The sequence below is a fragment of the Mycotypha africana genome (assembly GCF_025528875.1).
Source record: "Mycotypha africana strain NRRL 2978 chromosome Unknown BDF20scaffold_3, whole genome shotgun sequence".
In the NCBI taxonomy this organism is placed as follows: Eukaryota; Fungi; Mucoromycota; class Mucoromycetes; order Mucorales; family Mycotyphaceae; genus Mycotypha; species Mycotypha africana.
Genome location: NW_026515727.1, coordinates 1,244,517 through 1,260,322, shown reverse-complemented (window position 1 = coordinate 1,260,322; position 15,806 = coordinate 1,244,517). Strand labels below are relative to the sequence as shown.

The following is a 15,806-nucleotide window of genomic DNA, read 5'->3' as shown; positions in this document are numbered from 1 at the left end:
GGTTTGAATGTGCGCGAATTGGAATATAAATAATAGATAGATGACGACAAGTTTTTCGTTTTGTAACATTAGGCGAGACTGCCAAAAGGGTTCTTGTTCTTTATTCATACATTAAGGAACAGGTCTTTTATATTTAAGTTAATGAGACATGTCTCTCAGAGAGAATATTTTAACTGTAATACCTTTGCGTGTATGAACCGTAGTGCTCCTTGTTTCAATAGCTCTTGACAGATACTGTATTATTCTTAGGGTATGTGATTTATGTTTTATAATAACAATCAAAGTAAAAAATAACGAGACTGCCAAAAAGGTTACCCTTTATTCATTCATTGAGGAATAGGTCTTTAATACTGTTGTATCCAACAGCATATTACTCTTGGATTATTACATAATACTGAAATAAGAGATTGCGGATCCTTATGAAGGTTAGAATAACCGTGAGTGATAGATTTGTTAGAACAATTCTTTTCTTTTACGGAAGAATATTTCATCTGTATATCCGAGACAACATTGGATGAATAATTGACTTGATTTGATTAAAATCAGATAACTTTATTTAGCAGATCAAACCACAATACATAAATCTAATCTAATTAAGCTATTATCTTCTAACTTGTTGATCCTTACTTTAACCCTTTACATTCTGACAGAATTCAATAAGACTGAAACGTAGACGTCGGCAGAATTAAGGAATAGTTTATCCTGTCCGTCACGTTAGTTATAATGAAACTGCTGAAGTACGGGTCAAAGGAACCTTTAGTTAGATCAACCCACTTACCTCCTGTCACCGATCCAATCGGTCAAGGCACCGCTATAGCATGATGAACCGTGCAGTAACAATTGGGTATGTCTTTTCTTTTGTCATCAGGTCATCTTGTACCTATAAGAGTCTCGATAGAAAAAGTTTTTTACAATATCCACAAATATAAATAGAAGTACTTTTTTCCTACATGGTTTTTGTCTTCAATTCTATATCAGAATATTCTACTCAATAAAAGAAGATAACTTGGTCTTCACTGATTTCCTTTTGTTTTTTTTCTTATACTTTTTCTTATCGTATACAACAAATACTTTAAGTTAGTAAGATATGTGTTCCAGTAAGAGTATGTTATTAACCATGAAACCCATGAGTGTATGAACCCTAGTTGTTTCTAAGTTGTTGTCTCATTATGATAGACTGGGTTATCTCAAAAGATCATGACAGGGTAGTACCTTAGCAAAGTTAACGTCCTGATAACTTGGAATACATTTGCTTGGTTAATATTACTCTGAATGGAATGCAATATTGAGTCTCATTGCTGAATACACTCTAGCACAATAAATTGTTCTTGGCCTTTTCTACTTGACTTTTGCCTAAAACTCGTATTACGCACATCAATCTTCAATTTTCTATTATATAAACTACAAAGCATTAAGTTAGTTAAAACGTGATTATACTTGTTTTGATATTTCCGATTGGTAGGTTTAAAAGGGTGCTTTAAAATAATCGTGAGCAAGTTAGCAGCATGACCAATCTGGTAATTCAAATTAAGTAGCTCACTTACAGCTATTCGAAGTGGAAAGTAGTTTATAGAAGCTAGTTATATCGTTTATGACCTTGAATTTGACGTTTATTAATAGGTTTTTTTACTTTTAATTTTTTTGTTGAAGTAAAAGGTGGTTATTCATACTGTTATTTGTGACTCAAAAGTGATATCGTCAACAGTATGTTTATGAACTATGTTATTGTGGCCAGTATTGTTATTGTAATCTTCATGACATAGTTTGCTTGTTATTTGCTTGTGCCAAGGATTGAAGGTGTCATAGATGCAACTGTTTGAGAGGAATTGCTTGTTTCATACGTCTATAAAATTATTATGGGGCATAATTGCCCATTCTTAAGATTCAATGTTGATATCATATTCAGTTCGGCAAGCATGAGATACCAATTTAATAAATTACAATGTAACCAAAAAATAATGTTTACTTTATTACTATCGGAATGTTTGAAAGTCAAAAAGCATATCTTTGATAAAGTTCACTATAGCTGAAGCCTGTTCTACGCCATAATCAACATCGCTATTTATAAGCAATGGCTCGAATACCTTGCGTATCTCTTCACTCTCCCGTACACCGTTCACAATTTCTAGTTGCTCTATTGGTGATAACCTCAAGAACGACTCAATGACGTCTCCGTGTATAGATGATGTTTCCGTTCCAGACAAATTACTATACCAATGTTCAAAATCCTCCGCTGTACCCAATAATGGCTTGGTAGGTTCGTATCGTAACAAAAGCCTTTGCAAAACTTTCAAGGCATCGAAAAGCAAAGGGCTGATGCGATAAATATATACTAATCCACCAGATACAGTCCCACATACAACAGGCTTCACTAACTGCGATTCTTTCTTGTTTTTATCGTTTATATTCATATCATCAACAGTCAAAACCTGCGACCACGGTAAGATGTACTGTGCAAATTTTCCTGAGCCATTAAGATCTACTGTTGATCTAAGTACAGCTAACGATGGTCTGACTAAAATATCCGGATAATGAAAGCAGAATAAAGTTTGCAAACGGCGTTCATAGAGCGGATCATCTGGATTATCATAAAGCCCAACTACGCCACCGGATTGGCTCACACCGACTGCAAGTCGATCATTTAACATTAAAGAATGATGTATACTTCGTGGGATAACATCGCTAAGCATTGTGAAGAACAAGTAGAAATCAGTAAAGTTTCTGTAGTCACAACATTTTCCTAATGCCTAAAATCCTAACCTTTTATATTCCTTAAGCTTCTCTGCTTCGGTATCGTAATAGTAAAACGAAACGGGTCCCCTATGAGAGGTCACACATATACGACCGTTAACTTCGTATATTGATGTGATAATATAAGGAAAAGTTTTGACTGCAACTTCATAAAGATTGCCTTTGTCAAGATTAAGCCTGTACAAGTGAAGGTACTTCCCGGCGGAACAAAAAAGCCTACGTAATGACAAATAAGCCAAAGGATCGTTTCAATTGTCAATTATATAGTTTATGATTCATGAAAATTTACCCAGCAGCATGAGGACACAAACTATACACACCCCCTTGAGAAAGCTCTTGGGACCATACACGCTTCATTAAATAGTTTCCCGATGTTTTTTTGGCTGCTGTTTTTTTCTTTAGTTTCAATCTAAACACAAGTAATGTGCCTCTTTCCAGAAAAGATTTTGCAAGTTTCGTCCTGAAAGAGTATAATGATGGCTTTGTGTGGCCAAGGCCGACGCAAAGGTATGTGTATAATTTACCGTTGGCTTCAATTAACCATTCTAACATTTCCATAAAAAGTAAAATTAAGTAAGCAGCACCGTAAGCATGAAAGACGGAATCTATAGTATTGCTCACCTGCGGCGGAAAGTACTGTATTGGAACTATTTTCAATATGATTATCGTTTGAAATCAAGGAGCTATCAGTCAGCGGCTGCCCATTAATCGGATCTAGCAAGTTAATATAGCTCTTCAGAGCACCTGAATCAGAAGTTGTCGTGATTGCAACGATATAATTAAGCAATTTGTCATAGATCACACGTCGAGGCGTCTATAAAAATAGCAAGAGTCAGCTGTAAAGCAGATGAGATAGCCACTGTTCAAGTTGGTATCGTAGTACCTCTCCGAGCCTTATCTTTGAAGTATTCATTTTGGCGTTTATTGATAGTTGAAATATATGCAACTTATCATCAACAAGTAAAGCTGCGGTTTCGTCTGCATAAATATTCGAATCAGAATCACAGCCCAAAGGAATAAACGCGTCAACCGAACTATTAAACTTTGGTAAAAGAACGCGGTCGGTTGAGAGTTTGTCAATATCACAACAGCTAATTTTCCAAAGATCATCAGACAAGGCGTATATACTAAGATCGTTCTGCAAACATGGTGTAAGGTGTACAGAGCATGTACCGATATTGAGTATGGAGAAGCATGTATCCTGCATAAGTTTCAGATTAGGGGTTCCCTGATCTGACATAATCAGTTGAAAGGTTAAAATAGAACCTTGCTTTAACCCAACTAAAAGGTACGATTTCTCCCTTGTTGGTGTCTGGAGCATTGCCATGGAACTGGGTACAGAATACACGTCTAAGGGTGAATTGGCTTTAAATTCCTTCTATAAGTAGCCTGAAAAAATTATTGATTCAAACCATAAAGATTAACTTACTCATATCAAACTTTTGTATTTGTTGAACATTCTGATCATCAATTAGATATACTATTAAAGACGGTTCAAAAGTACCAACAACCAGCAAACGATTTGAACTGATGATATTATCGTTAATTTGAGACATATATATCTTCATTATGCTTTCAACAAACCTGGAATAGAACTGCTCCATACAACTCGGACATGCTTCCACATCAGTAGCCATAAAATTTTCAACGCCAAAAGACCTATTGAGTATAATACAGAATTATAAGACCTTTGAAAGTAAACACAAGAGCATAACACTAAGTCACTTACGTATGTTGTGAAGAGTAAATTGTGCCGCTAATCTTGAAAAAATTCAAGCTAAAACTTTCAAGATTAGCAATGCAAACGGATATAATCAAAGAAGCACCTGATTGCCAAGATGTTGCGGATACAACGTGGCTATCAGTATCCCATTGTAGAAGAACATCTAAAGAAAAACAATGAATGACTGAGTGTAATTCTTCAGAATTCTACGAAAACGACCTACCAGCACAGCATAAATCAATGAGAGACCATCCGCTAGAATAAATTTGCAAGACAATATTATGCTTGTTTGCCGGTATAAACGCTGCATAAACTGTATTCTCATTCGTTTTTATCTTAGATGTTGCTGTTATGTCATGAAAATGTTCACCTAAGATGAATTTTAGTAAAAGTCTATCAATATGACAGAGAATCAACAGACGGGGTACTAACCTTTTGTAGCTAACAATCGCGTGTCTACCAATGACGAAAGCAATATATATCTTTCTCCCAAAGAACCCAACGATAATTTTGAGTAAGAGGACCATGTGCGATACATTCTTCGAAAAAAGGATTTAGAGATTATGTCAATGTTATCATAGACCAAACAATATCTTTACCCTTTCCAATCCGGTTTGGAAGACTGAAGCTTAAAGGTTTCAACTCCATGATTGATGATTCGCAAAGAGCCGTGTGTGTCGCAACCACTGCAAAAAATGAGAGTGTCTTCGTGCCCATCGTCGCGCACCACATTCATATCAGTCAGCGGTGCAAAATTGTCCAGAATTTGAAGGGTTCTACAGGCCAGTGCTTGGTTTTTAGATTGCTTATTAAAAACCTTTTTGAAGGAAGTTAGTGGACACTGCGTTCAAAAAGTAAAACATCAAAGCGATAGCTACCGCAATAACCTCATTATCAGCCCCCTCTCCAGCATACAGCAGTACATCTCCTTCTCGTTCATCATTATCGTGTTCTATTACATTCAAAGTTCCTACTACACACATCGTTTGTCCTATTGGGTTTACATTCCCAGCACAATGCCAGTATATTTCTCCAGTATTTTCTATCTCTACCCTATACAGAGATCCATCTGCAGCTCCTAAGTATAAGTAATTCTTGCTACTTTCCGGATGTGCAGCGAATGCAGTAAATAAAGCACCTGTTTTTATTATTAGACCCTCTTCAAACCTAGCAAAATCTCCTCTTTTCCTTACAGTCAAACTCTCCAAACGATCTGGGTAATAATCTTGTTGGATAAAAAACATTGCCACAACTCAAATCATCCGCTGTTAGTAAGCAGGCCTCTTGTTCCTATATTTACTTTTTCATCAATTCATCAAGTCATACAAGCAATAGATTAAAATCGATCACTTACCGTAATAAGCAAGAACGATTCAGGTTGGAAGTTTAATGGTATAAGAAGTAAAGGTGACGGAGTATCTAAAAGCAAAACAATTAGCAATTTAAAGCATGTTCCAGCATTGAACTTTTGGCTTACGTTTTTCAAGCGGTAGCCTACTGATTTTCTCTATGGTTATGTTATTTGTGTCCGAGGCATCAATGGCGTATAGTACTAACCGACACAAGCGTTCGACATCACTAAATGGTGAGCATTAGCAAAGATACGTCTAATGGATAATAAGGTAGCAATACTGACTTATAAACGACCAAGACCAACAATATTCTACTCATAGATTGTTGTTCAGAATAAAGAAAACTCATATGCCAAATGATACCCTCTTCAGTTTCTGATCCACGCTGTCGTTTATTATCAAAAAAAGCAATCAGCGACTGTTTTGTAATATGAAAAACAAAGCTGAAATTGACTTACACCTATGATGGGATCAAAGTGTGTTCTTGACACACATTTATCTATTATGAAAATATCAAATTTGTCTTCAAACGAAGCTACGGCTATTGCTCTTCCGCTGAATTATAAAGACAATTTAGCGCATCATGATCTGCCAGATGATCAATTATTCGTGTGTATCACCTTGGATCAATGGCTAGCTTTCTTCCTCTTTTATTGTATTCAAGACCCGGCGAATCCAGATAAATCTGAAAATATAACGTTGTTTACGCGGCTATACGATATAAATGTTCTGCTAGATGTGCAAATACCGTTTTACCTCAGACAGTGTTTCGAAGCGTGGTCTTTCCAAGCTCTCATTGTTGATGATTGTTAAAAAGACAAGCTTTCCGTATTCTGAAAGCATGACTATCACATCATTTCCTCTGATCAGCGAATGTTTTCTTACAGTTTTAGCGTAAGGCTGCTTCTTATTCAAAACTTCAGGGCCCAAGAACTCCGTTGACGCCTCTGGCTTTTTCTCCTCTAAATGGCAGGTCAATAATTGTGCATCAATAATTGTGCCTAAAGTGGGCTGGCAAAGTCGAGTTCTTAATAAGGGTATATGATTCTCAGCCACAGAATTTATTGATAACCACTCCAACGAATAATCCTAAGTATCGAACTATGTTGATTAAATCATCCAACCGTGATCGACGGTCAAACAGTGAAGAAAAAACTAACTTTGATCAGGATCAGATCATTGCTTCTGTCAGATGAGATAGATCCTTGAAGAATACGTTGAATATTGGTGCTATATGAACCGGTTCTATAATACGTATACATAATTGTTCTTTGTTAAGTCTGCAATAAAAGCCGAATCCTTTTCTGAAGTCTCCTAATAGTGTGCATAAATAGATGTTGGAGAGTTAACAGCTATTGAAAAAGAGAGCATTTGGCTGCAGCAGTATCACCAATGAAATGCTTATACTTTAGACAGTCACTTTAACTGATTAATGTGTGATGATGGAAATAACCTTCAAACACAACCTTCTTTACAAAAGACATTAAACTGAGAGTTGCTTTAAATATAGGTCTCAAATGAAAGGAATTGTAAAGAGAAAGCCTTTACCAACAGTGGGGTTAATACTGGAATAAAAGATTGTTAACGCAAATTGGGAGATGGGCAAAATTATAGTATCATTATAATATAAAAAAAAGTGAGTATCAGCAACAGATTTTCTGAAATTACATGTGTTTCCAGTAAAGTGCTTCCTATATTTGTTGTAAATTCGTTGGAAAAGCGAAGAAGGTACCAGTTAAAATAGATTGGCATTGGTTGATTTATATCATACAGATATTCCTTTTTTCATCAAGTCCATTCACTTTTGCGAATAAGATATTATACGTCTACCTGACAGTACCAGCCGTGTATACTTCCTTTTCTTTGAACCTTAGTAACTGTTTTCAAGATAGATAGAGAAGAAGGGAAGCTGATAATAATGAAATGGTACAACAGCAATTCAGTACTGCTGGTCGAAGACTGTTGTACAGTTGCATCAATAGTTGTTGGCTGACAGATGGCAACGTTAAATACTACAACAAACACCATTTTCAAGCATTCTACAATAAAATAAAATTTTTTAACTTTTAAACTAATCTTAATTGCTAGCAATGCCTAGGCATGTTGCCTGCAAAACTGCAAAATAGAATAAAAACTATACTTCGGCTAAGCTTGCAACAATATTGCAGTTGAGAAACCCATTTACAATGCTTTCAAAACTGCTAACAAGACTCTGATTTATTAATTTGTGATCCTCTGAGGTATTGAATAATCCATTTATTCAGAATACTATGTGGGTTAATAACTTTTGCAACAAAACAGGTCTTAAATCAAATAGGTTTATGCATCAGTATGCGATAGAACAATTGCTTTGAAGTTAATCATTTCTTGCTTTCATTTTTAAAAGAGATAAAGGAGACTAGACCAAAATGCTCAACAACAACAAATTTATTGCTTCCCCTTTCATGATATTTCTAAATAAATCAGCATGACTTTATACTGAGTTCAACAACGCTACCGTTAGTGTACAATGCGAAGTAATTCAACAGATCGTATTCAATATTGGGGGTGTGTAAAAAACGGCTCTCTTGGTTGATCGTTCCTTGGTTCACTTTTTGAGTGACTTGTATGCCATAAATCAAAATGTTCGTTCCGATCAACACAAAAAATAAAAAAGTTGAGAAGTTGTGACAGGCATAATGCTAAAATATGTTCGGACCATTATTGTAAATGGAAGAGTAACTTAGAAAATGGCAGTACTCTTCTTTTTTTTTCCCTTGAAATCAGAAATCAGCCTACCTGAATGCGTTGTCATAATTGTGGATCGAGTAATACAGAAACAGACACTTCAGCCGGAACGTGCTATTGTGTTGACTGCGGTACAGTAAGTATCAGAAGTAAGAGAGCCTTCCTCAACCGCTTCATAACATTATTTTGTACCTCTGTTCTGTAGGTTCTTGAAGAGAACACAATTGTATCAGAGGTCACCTTTGGTGAGACTTCAAGTGGTAAAGCCATTTTACAAGGTTCTTATGCTGGTGAATCAGGTAGAGCATTCATTATACGATTGATTTTATATGCATTGGTAGAAACCAACTATTTCTTATATTTTATTAAGGCCGTATCGCTGGCGGTGGCCTTTATGGCAGAAGAGGAGGTCGGGAAGGGCAAGAACAAGCGATTGAAAACGGTATGGAAAGCTGTAATTTTTGACATAACGCTAGCTCTGTTCGATTTGACTGACACCGACACATTGTCGTTAGGTCGTTTGAAGATAGCCAATTTAGCACATGCTTTAAGGTTGCCAGAAAGATACAGAGATTCTGCGCAACGATACTACAATTTAGCGGTTGTAAACCGTTTCACTCGTGGTCGTAAGAGTGATCATGTCGCAGCTGTTTGTCTGTATGCAGTTTGTCGAACAGAAAAAAGTGCACAAATGTTGATCGATTTTTCAGATTTATTGCAAGTGAATGTATTTACATTGGGTGCAACTTTTCTGAAACTGTGCAGAGTACTCAATTTGCATTTACCTCATGTGGATCCATCACTATATATATCTCGATTTGCAGTAGCCTTGGATTTCGGCGATTATACACAACGAGTAGCGCAGGACGCTGTACGTATTGCACAACGTATGGATCGTGATTGGATTACGAGTGGTAGACGACCTGCTGGTATTTGTGGTGCTTGTCTTTTGATCGCAGCACGTATGAACGGGTTTCGTAGAACTGTAAGAGAAATGATATACATTGTTAAAGTTGCAGAAATTACAATTCAGAAAAGATTACAAGAATTCGGTGAAACAGACTCGGCTAACCTCAAAGTGCATGAATTCAGAACTATCTGGTTAGAAAAACGAGCAGATCCTCCTTCATTTAAAAGAAATCGACTTATTACTGAAGATGCAGAAACAGAAGGTGCGTCGATAAAAAGTGAGGTAGACGAACTCGATGATCAATATAGAATAGAGAATAATACGGCGACAGAACAAGATCTATCAAGTGTTGTGGATGAATTAAATAAAGGCAAAGGCAAAACCACGGAGGATGAAGCACAAAGCCTTCTGCTCAACCCTGAATTAGAATTGGATGCAGAAGAAATTGCAGAAGAAATGGAAACATGGCTTGAGGATAAATCTATGAAAAAAGCAGCCACAGAAATAGGTAATTAAAACTTACTGCTCGAGATTTAATGAGGCCTATTCTTATATAAATGTGTAAATTCGACAGAAAACGAAGCTTTTAATGATAGCAAAGCCAAAGATAAAACTTTAGACAATAAAACTCAAGAAGGAAGTGAGAAAGAGACAGAGAAAGAGGAAGAGGGAAGTGCAGATGAGGAAAAAGAAGTGGAATCGAAAGAGGAGGAAGATATCAGTTTATCAGATGTGGACGATGAAGAAATTGAAGCTATGATCTTAGACCCTGAAGAAGTTACACTCAAAACTCAAATTTGGTACAATGAAAATAAAGACTATTTGGAAGAGATGGCTATTCGTCGCAGTATGCAGAAGGAAAAAGGAGTTGACCACCGAAAAGGAAGAAGTAAAGTCAAGAAGAAATTACCTCCGGCAGCAACGCCTGCTGAAGCAGCAAAGCAACTTATGGGCCAAAAGAAGATATCAAAAAAAATCAACCAAGCCATTTTCGATGATATGTTCGAATCACCAGAGGCCATTGAAAAGATTAAAGCAAGGGATGCTCTTAGTCGAATGACAGGCTCATCAATGATACCCAATAATGGTCCGTATGAAGTAGTTGAAGAGTCCGGAGATATATCGGCAATAACAAGTAAGAAGAAAAGCAGCGACGACACAGATACAAAAGATACCACACTCTTGGATGATGATGAAGACGAGGATGATGAAGACATGGATCCCGACGATATGGCTGAAGATGAAGTTTTGATGCGTAAACAACGTGATCTGTTGTACGGCATGGAGGAAGATTATGGTGAAGAGTATGGTTCAGACTAACCTATCATAAATGCATTTAACATATATAATCTACACTTTCTGACATTTGTTTTTAATCACACCTATTTATTCATTGCTATCATTATTTATTCATCATTCATATATCTTCGATGTATAATTGTTGAAGCCTAAAAATATTTCACTTCAAATATCAATGCATACGTTGTGTTAACTAAATTAGAGTTAGTATAATGCAATTCAAGATCGCCTTTCGTGCTATAGTTCCAATATATGGTTACGTTTCTGTCATTTAAAAGACGAATTGTTGCGCCGCCTTTACTTATGATGGGTAAAGGCGTCCTAATTTTAATTACTTGTTGTCGTTGTTGTACATCGTTCGTGCTGCGAAGGTAAAATACATATACCGTAGTTCCATCTTCGCTTGCCGTAAATCGTAGATGTTCGTCCTCCTTTGCTCTTATCCAATAAGGAATTGTATTGAATATTGCCGAATCAACCATGTGTAGCCAATTACCTATATCTACAAGGCGACCCACCATAACATCTGGCACTGTACCTGAATCGTCTGGTCCGATGTTAAGGAGAAAATTACCACCGTATGCTACCGTATCTATCAATGTTTGAATCAACTCTTCAGAGCTCGCATACTCTTCAGGCTTTGTTGCACGGTTATAACCAAAGGAGTAAGGGTCCATACCACGAGTGGCTTCCCAAAACCGCGTTGGCATGTCTATTATGCTTTTGTATTCGATAGTAGTGAAATCGGACGCACTACCATCACCACATCGATCATTTACGGCCACTTGCTTATTTTTGGCCATAGCCTGATTGAAATATTGCGCTTGCCATACAGATGAGTTATGTATACCGCCAATATCGCACCATAAGATATCTGGATCGTGCATTTCGGTTAGTTCCATTAGCTGAGGAACCTGCAGTTCGTTCACAAAATCATTGATGGTTTTGCTTCCAGAGTAATTGGTCACGGCGCCTGTATATGGGTTACGTGGTGGACCATGCCAACCGAGAGACTCATCTCTATAGCTTGGGTGATACCATTCTGGTAGAGAAACTTTACAGATATCTTTAAATTAACCTTTATCATATCTACGCTCTTATGTTCAGCACTTACAGTATAGGCCACGTTTCAAATGAGGATAATCAGCCTTTGATTTGCGCATAAGCTCATTGACAAAATCGTAAGAGACATTTAACAGATGCACGGTGCTGCGCTTTGTGACACCTGTGTCAAATAATGCAATACCATCATGATGTTTTGCTGTAAAAACATAATATCGTGCTCCAGATTTATCAATCAATTCCAGCCATAAATCGGGGTTAAAGTTAGTTGGCTTCCAAAGGTTTAAAAATTGATCGTATTCGAATTGTTCGCCAAAGTGTTGATGATGATAGTCAAATGTTGAGCTATTTTTTTGATTGTAGTTCCACCAATACCATTCTGCGTAAGATTCTCCCATTGGTGCCCATGCAGGTACAGAGTAAAGTCCCCAATGGATAAAAATGCCAAACTTTGCTTTTTTCAACCAAGAAGGTGAGCGATGATTTCTTACTGACATAAGGCTCTGCTCAAATCTGGTCGGGATTTCGAAGAGAGGAACCTGTACCTTATCAGTAGTAACCATAGTGCCTTCATCATCGACATACTCTAGTGAAACACTTGCTTCACTACTGTTGGTTTGACCAAGATTTACATACACTATTGAACTATGGCCTGGCGGTACCGCCTTCGATGAATCCAGCGAAATTTTTTTGAACGATTTTTCAGTGGTCTGCTCAATAGCTCGTAAACTTCTGACCCAAGTAGTACCTAAATTATGTAGTCTAAGTAAAATAAGCTGATCTCCTGCATTTGCCACTTCCTGGGTCGACTGTGCACTTGTTATAATAATTTTTGCTTGTGACTTGTATGCTTGTATTGCGAATATGTGCAGTGCTGCTTCACCTTTCATCAATGGAGGAAACACTATTCTTAGAGGCTTTTTATGTGGATTAACATAAATTGGCACACTAAATAGAGAACCGAGTCGCCCAGAAATCGATAATGAATAGCGAATTGCTTGATACCGTTCCATTTGGTCTACCATTCCATCTTGCCAATCCGGCAAGCTTACCGTAGTGGCATCTTCTGTTTCATCACTGTAGACAATGATCACATTGGTTGTAACTGGCCCATGACTTGTAGAAGCCAACATATATAACGCACCTAATGGCATATCATCATATTTAGATAAATCAATTGTCACTGTTTGCTCTTGCGTAAGCTGTATATTGTCGAGTGTCGTTTTATTTTCATTTACAAAAGAATAGTTAATGAGCTGCTTCCACTGTTCATCCGGTAATGATTTCTTGAAATAGTTGTTCATGCCATCAAAATTGCCAAATTCACCAAAGGCTTTATTATTGGCGTATGCTTCTAAAGGTATTGAAAAGGAAGCTTCCCCATCGCTTAAATTAGTCGGGTCTATCATTAGAGATGCTCGAGCCGTATTAACAATCATTGAAACTATATACATCCATGCTACATAAAGTGATTTGGATGATTTCATTTTAGGCGCAAATTTATTGTATAGCCGATATGAAAAAGAAAGACAAATAGGGAGCGAATGTCAGGTCGCAGACTGGAAATAAAAGCAATGAAGCAAAATATAACGACCTCCTGAAAGTGTACTTGCACTTCGATGATCATAGAATGTGAATGTTTAAAGGTCTTGAACGCTTATGATTCAGAAAACCATAAAGTTCTTGCTGGAAGGACTTTTTTGTTGGGATTTGAATCAGATGTTTGGGACATCGACACCATGTGTTCTTGACTCTAACGTCAGCGGATGTATGTTTTGCATAAGGCTCAACTTTTAGATGACTGAAGTAGATGTGTATCGGTGCAAACGTGAAGTATCCAAGCAGGACACTCTTGACAAACACAAGACTCAGCGGGGGCTGTTGTTATATAAAAACAAACATGTGTAATGTTGTTGAATGCATAGCGACGATTTTGTTTCGAATGAATTGGAAGGTAGCAGAGTCCAATAACAACTATTAAAAAAGTGCTATCCATACTCTGACTTTATTTATCATTTTAGACAAAGAACAATATATTTGTTTCTTTTCGCTAGGAGGGTTTTATGTACGTTGAAATGAAAGTAGTAATGAGGATAGAAAAGTGATATAATTGACGAATGGAATAGTTTAAATTCATATATTTACAATCTGTCGACATTACCCAAATCAGCGCATGCCTTTTGAACTCTCTTAGCCATGTTCTTTTCACTTTCACGGATGAAGACACGAGGATCGTAGTATTTCTTGTTAGGCTTACCTTCGCCTTCAGGATTGCCAACTTGAGTTTGAAGATAACCCTTCTTGGCTTCATAATAGTTCCTGAGGCCTTCCCAGTAAGCCCATTGTGTATCAGTGTCGACATTCATTTTAACGACACCATTGCGTACGGCTTCCGAAATTTCAGCTTCAGTAGAGCCAGAACCACCATGAAAAACAAAGAAAACAGGCTTAGTGTTCTCGGTATTGTTAAGCTGCTCCTTGACGTAGGCTTGATGCTTGCCCAAGAGTTCAGGATGCAATTTAACATTACCAGGAGCATAGACACCGTGGACATTACCGAAACCAGCAGCGATGGAGAAGAGATTGGTGACTTCCCTAAATGCTTTGTAGATGTCCCAAATATCTTCAGGTTGAGTATAAAGAGCAGCATTATCAACACCGGAGTTATCGACACCATCTTCTTCACCGCCGGTGATACCAATTTCCATTTCAAGCCAACATTCAATAGCGGCCATACGCTTAAGATACTTCAAGCAGGTTTCTATGTTGTCCTCTTTAGTTTCTTCGGAGAGATCCAACATATGTGAGGAAAAGAGAGGTTCACCGTGAGCTTTGAAGTATTGTTCATCGGCTTCGAGCATACCTATAAATTCATTCAAGATCGATTAATTCCTCTGTGGATAGTTGATTGAAAAGATTCGAAAAAATAAGTTCTTACCGTCAAACCAAGGCAAAAGCTTTTTGGCACAGTGGTCGGAGTGAACGATAACGGGAATACCATACGCTTTAGCAACAGTACGAACGTACTATTAAAGTTCCGAGTCTTAGATTAATTCATCTTGTCCTTGCTTTCGTTCGTATGCATTAGTCAAATTCAAACTTACTTGAGCGCCTGCAATAGCACCGATGATGGAAGCTTCTTGGTTTTTGTTGTCGAGACCCTTACCGGCAAAGTAAGCAGAACCACCTTGAGAAAATTGAATGATGATAGGAGACTTGATGTCACGAGCAGCTTCAAGGGCAGCATTTACGGTACTATTTTTTCATTTCAATAAAAAGCATGAGTAACAAGGCCAGAGCTTAAATTGAAGAACCGCGATGAAGGGGGGAGAGATGCATCATCTTTATTTATCTGCTCACAAACCCATGCAGACTAGAATCTTCTTCCTAGTGAATATAAGACTTTACCTGGTAGAAGTACAGTTGATAGCGGGAATGGCGAAGTTGTGCTCACGAGCTAAGATGAAAATGTAAAGAAGAAAGTTGAGCGATTCATGTCAACTTAGCACGGCTACGAAATCGCTCCCATAGTGAACACAATGCTCAACAGGTAGAGCTGCTTTATTAACTTACCGTATTCAAAAATCTTATAGACATTTTTGCCAGTAACAACACCAGCGGGAACAATATCAAGGATACCCATTTTGTACGATAACTTACTTTAGCAAGGAATAAGAACGAAAAATAAATGGAAGAGAAGAAAAGAGAAAAGAAACTAGTTTTGAGTGACTTTAAAGCTTTCTTATTTAAAGCTTTTTGGATATATTTCTGTTGTGTGTATCCATGATGTAAAAAAAGTTTTGTGGAAGCACACAGATTGTAGTGAGGATCCTTAAATTTGGGTTTGCTTTCCGATGAAATCCTGGGAATTTGCAGATGTTCACAGACACTTTTTGTTAGCTTTTGGAAAAGTGATCCGGTGTTTCCCGTTCACGCTTTTTAAAGGAATTCGAGAGTTTATAACAACACAATAACATTTTGT

General features: G+C 37.3%; 7 protein-coding genes across 7 annotated transcripts; 1 reads left to right on the top strand and 6 right to left on the bottom strand.

Moving 5' to 3' along the window:
* Positions 1–1,937: 1,937 nt before the first annotated feature.
* On the bottom strand, positions 1,938–3,062 carry BDF20DRAFT_859700 (uncharacterized protein). The gene is made up of 2 exons (XM_053080472.1): positions 2,761–3,062; positions 1,938–2,682 (listed from the first exon to the last, which is right to left on the bottom strand). Exon 2 carries the CDS (start codon positions 2,646–2,648, stop codon positions 1,974–1,976), a length of 675 nt encoding a protein of 224 aa, XP_052938179.1. The 5' UTR covers positions 2,649–2,682; positions 2,761–3,062; the 3' UTR covers positions 1,938–1,973.
* Positions 3,063–3,283: 221 nt separating this feature from the next.
* On the bottom strand, positions 3,284–4,239 carry BDF20DRAFT_934964 (uncharacterized protein; the record flags this gene model as incomplete). Its single annotated transcript, XM_053084757.1, has 3 exons — positions 4,181–4,239; positions 3,635–4,116; positions 3,284–3,565 (listed from the first exon to the last, which is right to left on the bottom strand). Exons 1-3 carry the CDS (start codon positions 4,182–4,184, stop codon positions 3,284–3,286), a joined length of 768 nt encoding a protein of 255 aa, XP_052938178.1. The 5' UTR covers positions 4,185–4,239.
* A 662-nt stretch (positions 4,240–4,901) lies between these two features.
* BDF20DRAFT_905329 (mono-functional DNA-alkylating methyl methanesulfonate N-term-domain-containing protein) lies at positions 4,902–6,175 on the bottom strand (the record flags this gene model as incomplete). Its single annotated transcript, XM_053083149.1, has 8 exons — positions 4,902–5,013; positions 5,074–5,250; positions 5,336–5,527; positions 5,577–5,631; positions 5,668–5,764; positions 5,829–5,893; positions 5,952–6,052; positions 6,111–6,175. 8 exons carry the CDS (start codon positions 6,173–6,175, stop codon positions 4,902–4,904), a joined length of 864 nt encoding a protein of 287 aa, XP_052938177.1.
* BDF20DRAFT_385931 (uncharacterized protein) lies at positions 6,083–7,279 on the bottom strand. Its single transcript, XM_053075334.1, has 4 exons — positions 6,987–7,279; positions 6,583–6,915; positions 6,285–6,511; positions 6,083–6,211 (listed from the first exon to the last, which is right to left on the bottom strand). The coding sequence occupies exons 1-3, from the start codon at positions 7,086–7,088 to the stop codon at positions 6,443–6,445; spliced, it is 504 nt and encodes a 167-aa protein (XP_052938176.1). The 5' UTR covers positions 7,089–7,279; the 3' UTR covers positions 6,083–6,211; positions 6,285–6,442.
* A 1,329-nt stretch (positions 7,280–8,608) lies between these two features.
* BDF20DRAFT_911481 (cyclin-like protein) lies at positions 8,609–10,783 on the top strand (the record flags this gene model as incomplete). Its single annotated transcript, XM_053083825.1, has 5 exons — positions 8,609–8,689; positions 8,759–8,852; positions 8,924–8,995; positions 9,069–9,971; positions 10,038–10,783. The coding sequence occupies 5 exons, from the start codon at positions 8,609–8,611 to the stop codon at positions 10,781–10,783; spliced, it is 1,896 nt and encodes a 631-aa protein (XP_052938175.1).
* A 128-nt stretch (positions 10,784–10,911) lies between these two features.
* BDF20DRAFT_905320 (alpha-L-fucosidase-domain-containing protein) lies at positions 10,912–12,321 on the bottom strand (the record flags this gene model as incomplete). Its single annotated transcript, XM_053083147.1, has 2 exons — positions 10,912–11,816; positions 11,877–12,321. The coding sequence occupies 2 exons, from the start codon at positions 12,319–12,321 to the stop codon at positions 10,912–10,914; spliced, it is 1,350 nt and encodes a 449-aa protein (XP_052938174.1).
* A 1,644-nt stretch (positions 12,322–13,965) lies between these two features.
* BDF20DRAFT_816782 (fructose-bisphosphate aldolase) lies at positions 13,966–15,467 on the bottom strand (the record flags this gene model as incomplete). The annotated part of the gene is made up of 5 exons (XM_053077189.1): positions 13,966–14,687; positions 14,763–14,850; positions 14,929–15,079; positions 15,233–15,281; positions 15,398–15,467. 5 exons carry the CDS (start codon positions 15,465–15,467, stop codon positions 13,966–13,968), a joined length of 1,080 nt encoding a protein of 359 aa, XP_052938173.1.
* Positions 15,468–15,806: the final 339 nt, after the last annotated feature.

What these genes read in the sequence shown, in the direction of transcription:
- BDF20DRAFT_859700 (XM_053080472.1), bottom strand. Translation starts at nt 2,648, where the DNA reads ATGTTAAATGATCGACTTGCAGTCGGTGTGAGCCAATCCGGTGGCGTA.
- BDF20DRAFT_385931 (XM_053075334.1), bottom strand. Translation starts at nt 7,088, where the DNA reads ATGTATACGTATTATAGAACCGGTTCATATAGCACCAATATTCAACGT. An exon ending in ATGATCTGATCCTGATCAAA is followed by an intron (nt 6,916 to 6,986) that starts GTTAGTTTTTTC and finishes TTCGATACTTAG; the next exon opens with GATTATTCGTTGGAGTGGTT. An exon ending in GCTTCGAAACACTGTCTGAG is followed by an intron (nt 6,512 to 6,582) that starts GTAAAACGGTAT and finishes TTATATTTTCAG; the next exon opens with ATTTATCTGGATTCGCCGGG.